Below are 14,554 nucleotides of genomic sequence, written 5' to 3' on the forward strand. Positions count from 1 at the left end.
TTTCAAAATTGTTTCTTATAAACGGACTTTTCTTATAAGCGGGTTTCTTATGCGCGGAGCGTACTGTAACACTATTGAACCCGTTAAAACAGACAAAAAATACATACATAGTTCACGACTAAGTCGATATTTAATTTTTTTAATATCCTAGATTCATCACCGTTCGACATACATACATACGTACGTAGCTATAGATTTGAATTGTATATTCCTCTTTGTACATTTATAAAATAAAAATAAAATTACAATTATTAGCTTAAGATTTCAATAAATTGGTATTAAAGTATCAAATTTGTATTCATATATATAATGTATGTACATGTACATATGTATATATCACGTTATGTTAGAGGTTTGTAGTGTTGTAGGTTTCATATTATTATTGTATTGTAAACTTGTACTAAAATTGGTAAAATTAATTTGAAGGTAACTTTATAAAATTATTCGCATTCAATTATCATGCACACGAAGACTTCAAAGAGAAAATTTACATTAGCACATTTTAATTTTATAACATTGCATTCTTAAATCAAAACCAACCTTTTTGAGTAATGAATAGCAATGGAGCGAAAATGAAACTCTACCTAACTGCATAAAAGGGGGGATTCTCTTGCTCTTGTAAGAACGCACGATTATATGAAGTGCAAAACTCCTATGACCAAAGTATGCAAGAGTACGAGAACACCACATTGCAGAAACATAAATACCAGCAAAAAGTATATGTGTGTCTATATGTAATATACAACTGCCATAGGGTTGCAATTATTTTGCAGCTATTGCATAACAAATTTACAAGTTTTGCTGTATGTAATATCAAGCAGAGCATCTAAAATGTACGTATTTATTCGTAATTGGTCGAAGTAATTTCAAAATCTATTGACGATACTTTTGTCTTTCTATTAGAAAAAAAGATACCATTATTTAAAGATCCTAAAATATTATTGTGTTAAAGAAGAGAACGGCCTAAGTCATGGAATTATAAAAAAATACAGTATACATACATTTAAAGGTTCTTCTTGCATCACGTGCTAAATTGTTCAACAAAGCTATTTCATTCACTATATACATATATACACAGTAACCTGATTTTTTAAAAATAAAAATATGAATGTATGTATGTATATACAATAATATGGAAAGATTAATCGCTGCTAAAGTGTCATGTTACAGTCCGGCTTTGCCCTGCAAAATATCTTCAAACTGTTCCTCAGACAAGAAGCGATATATGCCATCTTTGTTTAAGTAATATATTGGATCTTTGACTCGACGAATATCGAATGCTTCTCTGGAAAGCTCTATTTTTTTCAGTTTAAAAGTAGCGGTGCGTGGTATATCGTTCATTAATCTAATAAAAAGCGGTCGCGCATAGGCTGGCAAACTTCCCCGAACGCCAGCTGATAGATGTTGCATGTCCACTTTGCGATCGGGATCAACTATAGCTGCCATACCAGCTTTGCCTTCTACGTAGGGAATCTTTAAAGAGTTGTAAAAATATTGAGACAATAATCACTACAGCATCACAGCGAAACTTACATCCACCCCATACACCACACAATCTTTTAAACCAATCACGTTCGTAATATTCGCTTCCACTTCTTGTGTGGCGACATTTTCGCCACGCCATCGGAATGTATCACCAGTGCGATCTTTGAAGTAGAAATAACCGAGTATGTCCACAACCACCATATCGCCAGAATTGAAGAAGATATCTTCTGATCTGAAAACATTTCGCAGCAACTTCTTTTCGGATGCTTCTCTGTCGGCATACCCATTGAATGCGGTTACCGCTCGTTTAGGATTCACTTTACCTACGAGCAAACCTGTCTCTCCCGGTGAACATCTTTGGCAATATCCATTCGCATTGCGAATGGGTTCGCCAGTTTCCTCGTCACATTTAATGATTTGCACTGGATAAAAGTAACGCGCAATTAATGGTACGAAACCCACAGCACCCACTTGATTGGCGACATTGGCTGAAAGTGGTAATGCCACTTTGATTAAGTGCATAAAATATTAAAGTAATAAATAATACCGAGATTGGAATTTCCCTCTGTTGAGCCATAGACCTCTCCAATATTCGGAATATTAAATCTTGATACGAATTGCGACCAAATTTGTGGACGCAAACCGTTGCCGTACATCAAGCGTAGTCGGTGTTGTGTATCTTCTGGCTTTGGTGATGTGGATAACAAATAGCGACACAATTCACCAATATATTGAGCTACAGTGCAGTTGTATTTGATGCAATCCTTCCAGAAATTTGATGCTGAAAACTTTTTTCGCATTACAATGGTACAACCATGAATCAGCGCATTTCCCACACCGACTATACCTCCAGCCGTGTGATACAGTGGTAACGCTGTATAAATAATATCGCCGGCGTTAAGAGACAACATGTGGTGGATTCCGCTAGCCATAAATAAGTATCTAAAAACATTCAGGCATCAAGTTTGTCCGGGAGTGAGATATAATGATTCAATTTACCTTAAGTTATTTATAACAGCAGCCTTTGGTAATCCCGTAGTGCCAGAAGTGTAGACGAATAATAATTTGTCCTTTGTACTGCAAGCCGCAATGTCCGCGCTTAGATCCTCTATTGGCTGTAGCTCTAGGGCGGCGGTGAGATCAACAGCACCTGTGTGTAATCATGTTATTCTGTAGATTCCAAAAAACAAAAACATACACGCTAACCTTTAAAAAGCTTAAAATTATCGTTATCCCGTTGTTCTTCATCGCTAAATTGGTAAATTGGCAAGGTTTTGATATCCACCTCATCGTAAATTTCTTCCAAAGCCTTGCTGAGCTCTGTACCAACAATTATTATGTTGGCTTTTGCCACTTTGATGGAATGCAGTAGGGTATCGCGTCGTAGATTCGAATTAATTAAAGCTGTTACGACACCGATCTTGGAGAGACCAAGCCACAAGCATACATACTCGGGTCTGGTCTCCATGATTAAAGCTACACAATCACCATGTTTCAAGCCTTGTGCTTTGAAATATGCACCTACTTTGTTTGTATAGTTCTCTATCCACTGAAAACTAAGCGACCGATCGTCCATTATAAAGCATGGCTTCTTCGGTTGCTTCTTCACACGTTCTTGAAATATGCGTGCTATTGTCCATTGTTTTCGTTCCATGAGCATAATAAAGAGGTTCATTCTAAGAAAACGATATCCAGCTCTGAAATTATTCAAATCAAGCAGCTAAAAATAGCATTATGTTCAAAAAAAAAATGAACTTACATAATATCACGCTTAACCGTACTCCCGAAAGCGTACACATACGTCGGATTCCTAAACATTAAAGCCAATGCAGCGCCCAAAAACAGGCATCCCTTAGTACTGTCTTTAAATACTATGAATGCCAATAATCCAAAAATAAGTATGACCAAACGGGTGGAGTTGCGTTGTTTAAAATTCAACTCCAACAATATCTGCATTTTGTTCAATCTAAAATCTATTCAAAGGAAATATAATGATAAATTTGGCTATTAAAAACGGCCCAAAATTAAAAACGTAAAAGAACGCCATTGATAGATTTCAAACTATTCGATAATAGAACTTTAGATGGAGAAATGTATGCCAGCATAAGTAGTGTAACAACGGTTCTTTATCTCAATCTACATGTACAAAGTTTAACGCTGAGCAAAGAAAGCAAAATCTGTATCAATTTATCTTCCAAACTCGACCAACAATTTTCAGTAACCAAGTATTAAGTCAAAAAGTTCTAAACTAATGAACATTGTCCAAATTTGATACCGACTCCTATAAAGGCCTCCTGTACCATTTCGGGAACAAAATTAAATGTTTCCAAAGTAATTATTTTAATATAATCCTTTTATTGGGAGTGGGCGTCATTATCATCTGATTTTTACAGTGCATAAAGAATTGGTCATTTCAGCAAATTTGGTTAACATTGTTTTGTTTAGTTTGAAAGATATGCTCATTAAACCTCTTAGAATATGCTCCGGCGGCCACGTTTTAAAAAATTTTCTAGCCACAGATACGCTTTGCCACTGTTATATATATACCTTCTATGATTTTGTATCTTAATTAACGACTTAGTAATAGACCTTCATATGAAATGGGTTTGTGGGTGTGGCAGTGGTCGGATTAAGCCCATCTGTAATGTCGTCATCTCGATTTGACAAGGAAATATGGTAATAGTTTTATGACGAATACTCTAGAGGCTTTGAGAATCACATATTCGGCATCTGATGGTTCAGTTCTAACAATTTTTAGGCATACAATGACATATCTTAAAAGAATTATTTGCGCAAAGTTTTATTCCGATAGCATAATTGCTGTTTGATTTGTATGCAATAAAGTAAAAAACTTGATCATTTCGCCTATTTTTTAATGGGATAATGTCATATATCGAATTCGGTTGAAATTGGTATAATACGTCCAGGGAAATAGGATTTCACACACATAGTTACCATATGGTAGAATCTAAGTTATAAAATTTAATGCTTCTGACGAATTTAGTTAATTTGGGGTAGTTTATTTCATTTCACCCATTTCCACTTTGTAGCAGGAGGTGGCAAAAAGGTTTGTCCTGGACTAATTCGGTTGATACAGCTCTATTAGTTTGTGAGATATGTATATTAATATTTTTAAAGGGCGATGTCACGCACATTTTTTTTAACATTTTGAGGTCATTATTGCCTTGGAATTTTGTGGCAATGGTCCGATTGCGTTCATCTACAATATTGATTGATCGCGTGTAACTGTCGAAACATGTACTGATCCTTCTCCAGTACGAATAAAGCTAAGTCGGTCTAACATTCCAAAGAATGAACCGGTTAAAATATAAAAAACTATCAGTAGCTACTCAGCACAGTGTCCAGTGTCTTGCAACCATTGACAGATGAACTTTGCTGAGGGCGAAGAAATCTCCTACGATTTACGCAGGTCCAGAAAGACCTTGGAACCGCTCATACGTTTTGCAGGTTCCTGCAATACCGCTGTGGCCAGACACCTAACCCAGTCTAATCATAATCCGATACCAGAGCTAAGTAGTCTACACATTCCTTTACTAGTCTTGATATGTCTATCTAAAACAGTTGGACAATGTTACTATCAAAGATGTCTCCTTTCCTCCATGAAAATACTATAATTCCAAAATCCTATTTCGGGTTTCGGGCAAAACGTGGCTATAAATTTACTAACGAATTCAGAAAAATATTCAATTAAGTGTGCCATAGAGGTCTTTTCTATAAAATTAAAAGGATATTCCCTTTCGAATTGAATAAAACATAGGAGTCTTATTTAAAAAATAGGTAATTATGGATAAAAGTAGCAAATTTCATATCAGACGAATGACCGATTAAAGTTGGTGTTCTGCAGTACGCCGTAATATATGTATGTATGTACATATAAACATATGTATGTTCGATCAGAGTGTCAAGATATATTAAGCAAACTAACCAGTATGAAAATAAGAACAGCGAATTTTGTAAATAAACCGATTTGGGTGTATTGTATTCTGTGAGGTGTGACTGTGCAACTAACATTCGCAAAATGCAGAATTCCAATCAAAAACCTTTGAGCGATAAAGGGTTCACCACTGCACATTCGTACTGAAAATTCAACTTATTACCAAATATACTCAATTGACCTTGACTTTGAGCTTGTTTAGTTTGAAATATACTTAAGATTTATTGCTTTTTGATATGCTTTATAAAAGAGGATTAAATAAATAAAGACAGATTAAAAAATGGACTAAGTTCCCGGTGTACCCGATCATTTTAAACTTTCGCAATTTGAAAGGAAGGGAAATACTTTCAGATTTAGCAAAACTTTCTATTGAACAAGAAAAATGGCAAATTCGACTATGTCGAAGCTATAATACCCTTCACAAGTACATTTATTAAAGTAAGCATAAATCATAATTTTGATTCGTCATATAGTACAATTATTTCGCCGATTGTACCATTGATGGACAAATGGATCTTTTACTACATATGTACATATGTACATAATTGATTGGGTCTCCCGAGGCTTTCTTCAGGGTATTTCAAATTTCATGGCAAACTTAATATACCCTGTTCATTGTATAAAATAGCAATAGTTAAATACTAATTCGTTGGTAATTGATGATTGTTATGATATAAACATTTTCTTGTCGGAGAATAGCACGATAAAATTGAATAACTTTTAAAAGATAACAGAGCCACTGTAATTGTCATGAATGGTTTATAGAATTAGATGTGACTGACTTTACAGCGTTATATGATCATATACCGTTATAATAAAACTAAGCGAGAGAAGTGCGATATCAGCACAAAAACTATTACTATAGTGAAAACTTTTAGATACCTGAAAATATTCCACACGCCTTTAAAAGATTTCCCTAGTACCACCTCTCTTCAAGCCCCAGATACCGTATATGTACATTTGGGAGGTCTGCTCTTTCTCCAATCCACGGACACACCCGCATCGGTTGAAATAAAAATGCGTAAATAAGCCTACTACAACATTGAGCTACATACTCGATAGTCAATTTATCTCGCGTTAGTGGCGTCATTGCACGGTGAGGCTAAATACGCCTAGCTCCACTGTTTTTATTACCAAATTGTTCAGGATGTGGGTATCTAAATCTCCTCACAGATAAGTATACAAAATACACTTACCAATATTGAAATCATTAAGTATACTAAAAAACATATTATAAAATGACTGATTTTGCAGTCTGACCGTCAGGAACCGTAAGATGTAACTATTTAATCGGAGTTAAGGTAAAAACTTGAAAGTAACTACATATATAATACATATTGTATGCCTTTGTGTTTAATACTTACATTTTCATATAAGTAAGTTTAAGTAGTTCGGCAACTTTTTGCGATGAACCTATCAGTAAAGAATGTCTTTTAGTAAGTGCATATTTAACTGATTTCATTTGTAGTATAATCTCTCATTTAACATATAATATTAACTACATTTGATGTCTTTATTTTTTTATTTTTAATACGACACCAGAGTCAATACTCTCATTAAGAGTGCAAAGACCAGCGCACGATTGACAATCTTCTAGCGTGTATACATAATAAACATACTCGTAGAAATGAATATAAAAGATGATTCATTTCGGTATTCTTTATTTTTTAAAAGAAAAAATACAGAAACTTCCATTTTAATGGGGAATGATTATTACCATTCGAAAGAACATTTTTTGAAAATTATTTCTTTCAAATGAATGGGTATAAACTATACAGTTAGGTACAGAGAAATATTACACTTATTGGTGCAAATATTTGAGGTAAACTTATTTCTAATAAATGTCAAAGCTTCACTTTTTATCTGAGCGTTTGCATTGACCGGCTTAATGACCCCTTTACCCAATTTAATATTCTGTTTGTGGCAATTTTTTGATAAGTGCCATAATGCAGGTCTTTAGAGATATACTATACTGTAGAATTGCGCAAAAGTTAACTCGCGAGAAAGTTAAACCTTCGGCTAAGTTGACCGATTTTTAGCGTCCACGTACCGCTCTAAAAAGTTAAATTTTAGTTAACTTTTTTGAACTTATTTATTTTTATTGGAACCCAAGCGTTTGTTTGGCAAGAAAAACAATTGCTATGTATTCCTCGAATTTCTATGTAAAAAATTACTGTCGGTGTCGTGAGGTATATACATACATTGTGTGTCATGGGCTTTTGAACATGTGAGTTGTTTATAGTTAGTGTTTTAAAAAATGTCAACAAAGCAGAAACAATCATTGCAAATTTGAAAACTTTTGGAATATGCTAAATCGCAAAAGTATTGGATGAATTCAAACGATTTCGGGAGGTACAATCGTTATTGTCCAAGGTGAGTGAGGTTGGCGACAGCAGTGAAGACATCAAAAATTGGAACGACGATCAAAATACGAAGTTGACGCAGATTTCGAAGTGCCTGACAAAGAAGTTGAAGAACCAGTTATCAATGAGAATATGCAACAGCAGGAAGTTAGTTTATTGGAAGCAGTTGAATTCGTCAATACCTTGATAAAGTGGTATGAAAACAATAATCATGCAAATCAGATATCACATCCTATTAATAAGCTCACGAAAATTATCAGGAGCTATTACACAAAAGTAAAGAAACGAACAAGTCTCGAACACTTCTTTAAATCAGCGCTTACAAATTAATATGTACATGTGTAGTATGTGCAGTGGAAAAGCTCAACTAAATCTAAGTTTCTGTTACGTGTGAAAGTTAGTCCTACAAAGAAATTGAACGTGTTATATCACTAATATTATTTGTTTCCGAGTTTTCTTCAAATTCGAAAACCCTTTCGAAAAGTTAATAATTCGGAATAGTAAAACAGATTTGGGACATTTTGGTTAACTTCTTCCCAATTCTAATATACATATGTATGTACTTGTATCTCAGTTGACTATTATTGATAATTAATCATTTGAAAATCGAAAGTTGTACAAGAAAGGTATTGATTTTGGTGTGGTATTTTAATTACTTTAAATAATAATAACTGGGTAGAGGTATACATTGTACTCCAGGAAAGTGTTTATTTATTCATGAATAACTACTAAATGTATTTTGTCCCCTTCAAAGTAATCACCCCCAGATATATTGCGTCGTACAATCGCAACCAAGCCTGGAATGATGCTTGTCGTCTCGACCCTCTGAGAACATTAGGTACCACCGATAAACGTTGCTTTTGTTCATGGTAGCTTCACCATATGTTAGAGTCAATATGCGGAATGCGTGCGCGTACTTAATTTTTTTTCACGCGAAAGTGTACATGGATTCTTTGATCCATTTTTGGAATAAGCAAAAATCGAACCAAAACGCGTTTAAGCAAAAAAGCTGTCAAAAATTACCTAAAAATTTTAAATACATATGAACTCTTGGAAAACGCGGAAAATCCTTCTCAAATCACGGAAACAATTGTGAGAAACTTTAAGGTTGTTTCATTTAAGCGTTATGACCGAAATTAATGAAGAATTTTACTTACAGGTATCCAGCTGGTATTTATGGCAGAAGACGCCTCGGCACAATTCCGATTTCCTTGGCGCCGCGATCTGAAGGTACCTTTGGAAAGAGGAAGTCCTCCTGATTAAAAAATATATAGGGCTATACAAGTAGGTACCGCAAAGGCTTCATTTATGAGATATTCGACTTTAAATTTCAAAAATTCCCAAAATTCGAACATTTCAACAAGCTATTTCACTACATTTAACACACTTTATGCACATTTTTAACTTCAAATTCATTTGAACAAACTATAAATATTTAAACAAATTCACTTTTAGCAGGTTTTATAAGCAAGAAATCTATATTTTAAAAATCACTTTTTACACTCGTAGTGAGCATCATTTATGAGGTAACAATTATGAGGAAATGGAGCTGCCATATGATAATAAGCAAATATGAGCAATTCGCTGAATTTCTCTAGTACAATATAATTCCTCTTCCTTTATTTAGCAATCTTAGTTCTAAGAAATACAAGTGTGTCTATAAAATATATTTCGAATTAAAATAGGTATAAACAATCTTTCCATGCATATGGATTTTTTTTATTTAAATTTAATAAACAACTAAGTAATATTATGATGGGTTGTCAAAAAAGTCTTGCGGTATTATTATCGAATTTTTTTTTTATTGTAATTGAAATGAATTTTTGATGACTCATGCCCAGCTCTTGACCGATGCTACGGATGCTACTATGCCTGTCTCTTTCGACCAATTCAGCGATTTTATCGCAATTTTCGACGACAGGCCTTCCGGAGCGTGGCGCATCTTCGACCACCTCTACACCAGAACGAAAACGTTGAAACCATCGTTGTGCGGTGGAAATGGAAACTGTATCGGGTCCATAAACTGCACAAATTTTATTGGCGGCTTGAGATGCATTTTTGCCTTCATCGTAGTAGTACTGTAAAATATGCCGTATTTTCTCTTTATTTTGCTCCATGTTTGCGACGCTATAACTCACGAACGACTTAAAAGAAATGACAATCAATCAAACATGTGTTAGCGCGTGAAATGAGCTTTCCAAAAAGGTATAGCTTGACCCGATGCGACGAATAAAACTAGAACTACGCGCTTTCAGCGCCAACTAACGAAAATACCGCAAGACTTTTTTGACAACCTATTATAATAATATTACGTAATAAAATAATAAAATACTTAGGTTACCCCGGGTATTGGCTCGATCAGAATTATTTTTTTAAAGAAGTACTACTCGAAAGTACTTCAGTCACCCTGGGTATTGGCTCGACCAGGGTTATTTTTTTAAAGCGCGATCGAAGCCCGCCAACGCAGAAAGGAGTACTACGCGAAAGTACTTCAGTCACCCCAATATGATATAAATTTTATAATATTAGCATAGAATTTTACTTATTTGTGTTTACTAAATATAAATCACATATTATACATATAAATATGTATATGGAAAAAGTGTTCAGCTATAATTAAAGCTTGAAAAATCTTGGAAAGTATTTTTGAATTTTTAATCGGGAATATTTTAAAAAAATATAAGTGTTCCCAACATTATTTTTGCATATCCCTCCTGTGGAGAAGCTCTCCCATCCGTAGATACCCCATTTATACCGAAATTCGTGTTTTTCACCCGACCGCCAAAGTAATCGGAATCGTGCCGACGCACATAGGAGCATTTTCCTTCAAAAACCGGACAAAAATGAAAATTACAAACTTCAGCGATGCTACTCAAAATTGATTTTTTTAGTACCTAAGTAACCCTTCTACAATGAACCGATAAAATGAATGACCTTCAGCCCGCTATATTGGCACACAAGTAGTCGGAATCTAGATTTCGTTCAGAACGCATGTGCTTATTCGCGAAACTCTTTATTGTTCTCGAAATTGCAAGTGGTTTTTTGTGTTGCGTGAAGTGAATTCTGGAAAATATTTTTTATGGATTCTGGACAACATGGTATGTTTATAATATTAATGATATAGAGATTAATTTATTTAATGGATTATTTTGTTTTTTTTCGGGGAAATGTATCATTAAAAAAACTAAATTTTTTTTTATTTTTTAGAAATTAGTATTTTTATTATAGTGTCGGGCGAGGTCGAGCTTTGAATTATTTTTCTTAGTAAAGGGTTTCCACTTAATATATAAGTTTAAACATTTTCCCCGTCTTTCGCCCCCTTTAAGAAAAGCGCGTTGAATTAGGTTGGTCCCTTGCATAAAATGAGTACTGCTTTATTTATTTTTTTAAATTAAATACTGAAATCCTGCTAAATTATTGTATACAGGTGGAATATAGATAGTATAAGGGGGCTCTATCGGAGCCGGTGTGAAAATTGGACAATGGGCGTGGCACCGCCCTCTTACTGGTGAAATCCCATATCTCGGGACCGGACTTACCGATTTCGACAAAATTTTGAACGTAACATTCTTTTCATTTTCCTATGTTTATCTGTAAAAATGAGCGAAATCGGACTACAACTACGCCTACTTCCCATATAACACAATTTAAAACTCCATGTTACTATCTTCGGACCGACGACGAAAACATGTTTTCGTGGGAAAAACTGGTTTTCGCACGAAAACTTGTGTTTTCGTTCCTGTAAAATCTGTCAAACACAGTTTTCGCTGAAAACCAATTGAAAACTTACATTCCACTCATTATAATTGGTGCCTGCTCTAGTTTAACCGATGTTTGTGGAAGACATATTTTGCCGGCCCTAAATTGTCACTTGATATTTGTTTATATTCCATATACAAATACAGCTGTCGCTTTATATTCTCATATTAGGGGAATTCTCATGCTCTTGCAAAACCTTGCCCTGTGTAGAAATTGCAGAATTTTCCTCTTGGTGCAACGGCACAACAACAAACACACGCAGAAAATTATTTGCAATGGCTGTAAAATATGTCAGACCAAAACCAGCACCAATGGGTGCTCGCTTGGCCTTGCTTATTTCGGTATAGGATTTTTCATTTTATGTCATCATGCAATCTTGCAAGAGCAAGAGAATGCAGCTATTAATAGTTGTAGTGAAAACTCATCGAAAACACACATTGTCGGTCCGAACGACTTAGATTCCACAACATACAAATGTGTTTTCAAAATGTTTTCATTGTCGGTCCGAACATTGTATAACATAAGGGAATAAAATTTTGACTTAATAATTCCCTTAAAGTGAGCCACCTTTTGACCAATAATTGTTCAAATCCAACCAAAACTGTTCAAGCCCCTAGGTACCGATCATATGGAACCGTTACGGATAGTTGATTTTTGACCGAAAATATCGTTCAAAGTGTGAGATATGAAATTAAAATTAACAATCCTTTTTTGATAATAGTATTTTATTCTGTCAAAAATGGGTTGAATCGGGTCAATACTTTCCTGAGCCCCCATATACCTAATATAAAGATTTTAGAATTTATAGGTGACTTTATGCTGGATATATCCGCCAATATTTGCGCCAACTCAATGGAAATTGCAGAACATGTTTTATTCATAACAGTGTTTCTTTGCGCCTAGAATAGATACAATTGCTCCAAAACTTGAACCCCCTCCCACATAACTTTTACCAAGATTTTCGGACATCCTCTTGACCTTGCTCCATATGATTGGTGATTGTATGTAAGGTTCCTTAATGAAACCGAGCGAACATTTTTTTAAATATGTGGCATATTAGTAGTATGTGGGATGAGCAAAAATAGATAACATCTGGTCGGAACTACCTCCCACTCAAATATATTCAATATAAAGTATTCGGTTGCACCCGAAATTAGCCCTCCCTTAGTCGTTTTATTTTAATATACTGCATTATTATATTCAATAATGCATTTTTATTCATTTTCATTCATAAAATCACTTTAAATAATTTTGTCCGGTTTTTGAGACCAAATGCTCCTATGTGCGACGCCTCAATGAGGCACACCTCTATTAGAAATAGTACGTAAATATTTATGTATACATACAGGCGCGGATATAATGGATCAGTATCCTTACCGAAACATCCTAAGGAACAATGGAGACATTTTAATTTGAAGCAATACCTGTAAAGTGGATATCAATAGATGATAGTACTCCAAAATATGCAGCTAGAGCTGTTATCCACCGAAAAAATTGATGTATTGCATTAGCCAACGAAAATTAACAATCTTAACCCGATAGAAAACATCTGGAATTATATAAAATTGATGTATTGCAATAGCCAACGAAAAGTAACAATCTTAACCCGATAGAAAACATCTGGAATTATATAAAAGTTAAGATCGGGCAAAAAATTAAAAAAATCCGAAGATCTGGAATTAAGGAAGCGGGGTACTTCATTCCATTAAGTAGATGCAACTGGCAGAAATATCGCAGATGTCAAGTTGTCTTGTCTATAAATTCGTAACCATACAACAAAGTTTGACCTGGTAATAAGGAATACAGTAATTTTTTTTCATTTTTGCATATAAATCAAAGTGTGATATTTTTTTTAACAGCAGAAATCTGTGAACGGCGAACTAAACAAAATTTCAAAAGATAAATACATAAGTATACCCAACGAAACAAAAAAAGGCGCTCTCAAAATATTTTTGTTATTTTGATGTTTAAATTGAAAAAGTTCCGCTGAAACTTTAAATAACTCATTAAATTTAATTTTAAAGTTTTTTTTGAAGTTTATATAAATAATGTGTGCATAAAAATTAAGTACAGCATTTCACGAATAAATATGCAAAATCATCTAAATATAGAGTCCCTTCAAAAATAATGGACTTTTTTCAAGCTTTTATTAATAACATTTCACCAAAAAATATTTTATATTATAATTTTTTTTAGTAATTTTTCATTTAAAATTAAAGAAAACGCACATTAATTCAATTTTGCAACAAAAAATTCATTTTATATCTCTTTATTAATTTATGGTGGCACTTTTAGCGTTTATGACACTTTTAACTTTTAACTTTTTATACTCTCGCAACAATGTTGCTAAGGAGAGTATTATAGTTTTGTTCACATAACGGTTGTTTGTAAGTCCTAAAACTAAAAGAGTCAGATATAGGGTTATATATACCAAAGTGATCAGGGTGACGAGAAGAGTTGAAACCCGGATGTCTGTCTGTCCGTCCGTCCGTCTGTCCGTCCGTCCGTCTGTCCGTCCGTCCGTCCGTGCAAGCTGTAACTTGAGATATCATGATGAAACTTGGTACACGTATTCCTTGGCTCCATAAGAAGGTTAAGTTCGAAGATGGGCAAAATCGGCCAACTACCACGCCCACAAAATGGCGGAAACCGAAAACATATAAAGTGTCATAACTAAGCCATAAATAAAGATATTAAAGTGAAATTTGGCACAAAGGATCGCACTAGGGAGGGGCATATTTGGACGCAATTTTTTTGGAAAAGTGGGCGTGGCCCCGCCCCCTACTAAGTTTTTTGTACATATCTTAGAAACTACTATAGCTATGTCAACCAAACTCTACAGAGTCGTTTTCTTCAGGCATTTCTATATACAGTTCAGAAATGGAAGAAATCGGATAATAACCACGCCCACCTCCGATACAAAGGTTATGTTGAAAATCACTAAAAGTCCGTTAACCGACTAACGAAAAACGTCAGAAACACTAAATTTTAC

The 14,554-nt window shown here is 34.4% G+C and overlaps 1 protein-coding gene across 5 annotated transcripts in view; it reads right to left on the reverse strand.

The window, feature by feature from the left end:
* Positions 1-998: 998 nt before the first annotated feature.
* LOC120771318 (long-chain fatty acid transport protein 4) overlaps positions 999-14,554 on the reverse strand; it is a 29,355-nt gene continuing 15,799 nt past the window's right edge. For 3 of the 5 annotated variants that reach the window (XM_040099261.1, XM_040099260.1, XM_040099258.1), the window contains exons 2-7: positions 3,245-3,458; positions 2,692-3,182; positions 2,485-2,635; positions 2,033-2,427; positions 1,534-1,973; positions 999-1,473 (exon numbers count right to left, since the gene is read on the reverse strand). In XM_040099261.1, the coding sequence (XP_039955195.1) occupies positions 1,165-1,473; positions 1,534-1,973; positions 2,033-2,427; positions 2,485-2,635; positions 2,692-3,182; positions 3,245-3,441 (1,983 nt within the window). In that variant the 5' untranslated portion in view covers positions 3,442-3,458 and the 3' untranslated portion in view covers positions 999-1,164. Of the gene's footprint in view, positions 1,474-1,533; positions 1,974-2,032; positions 2,428-2,484; positions 2,636-2,691; positions 3,183-3,244; positions 3,459-6,804; positions 6,854-8,960; positions 8,985-14,554 lie in introns of those variants that run through there. The other 2 variants (XM_040099259.1, XM_040099262.1) reach the window with 2 other exon arrangements.

The sequence above is a fragment of the Bactrocera tryoni genome, chromosome 3 (assembly GCF_016617805.1).
Source record: "Bactrocera tryoni isolate S06 chromosome 3, CSIRO_BtryS06_freeze2, whole genome shotgun sequence".
Taxonomy (NCBI): Eukaryota; Metazoa; Arthropoda; class Insecta; order Diptera; family Tephritidae; genus Bactrocera; species Bactrocera tryoni.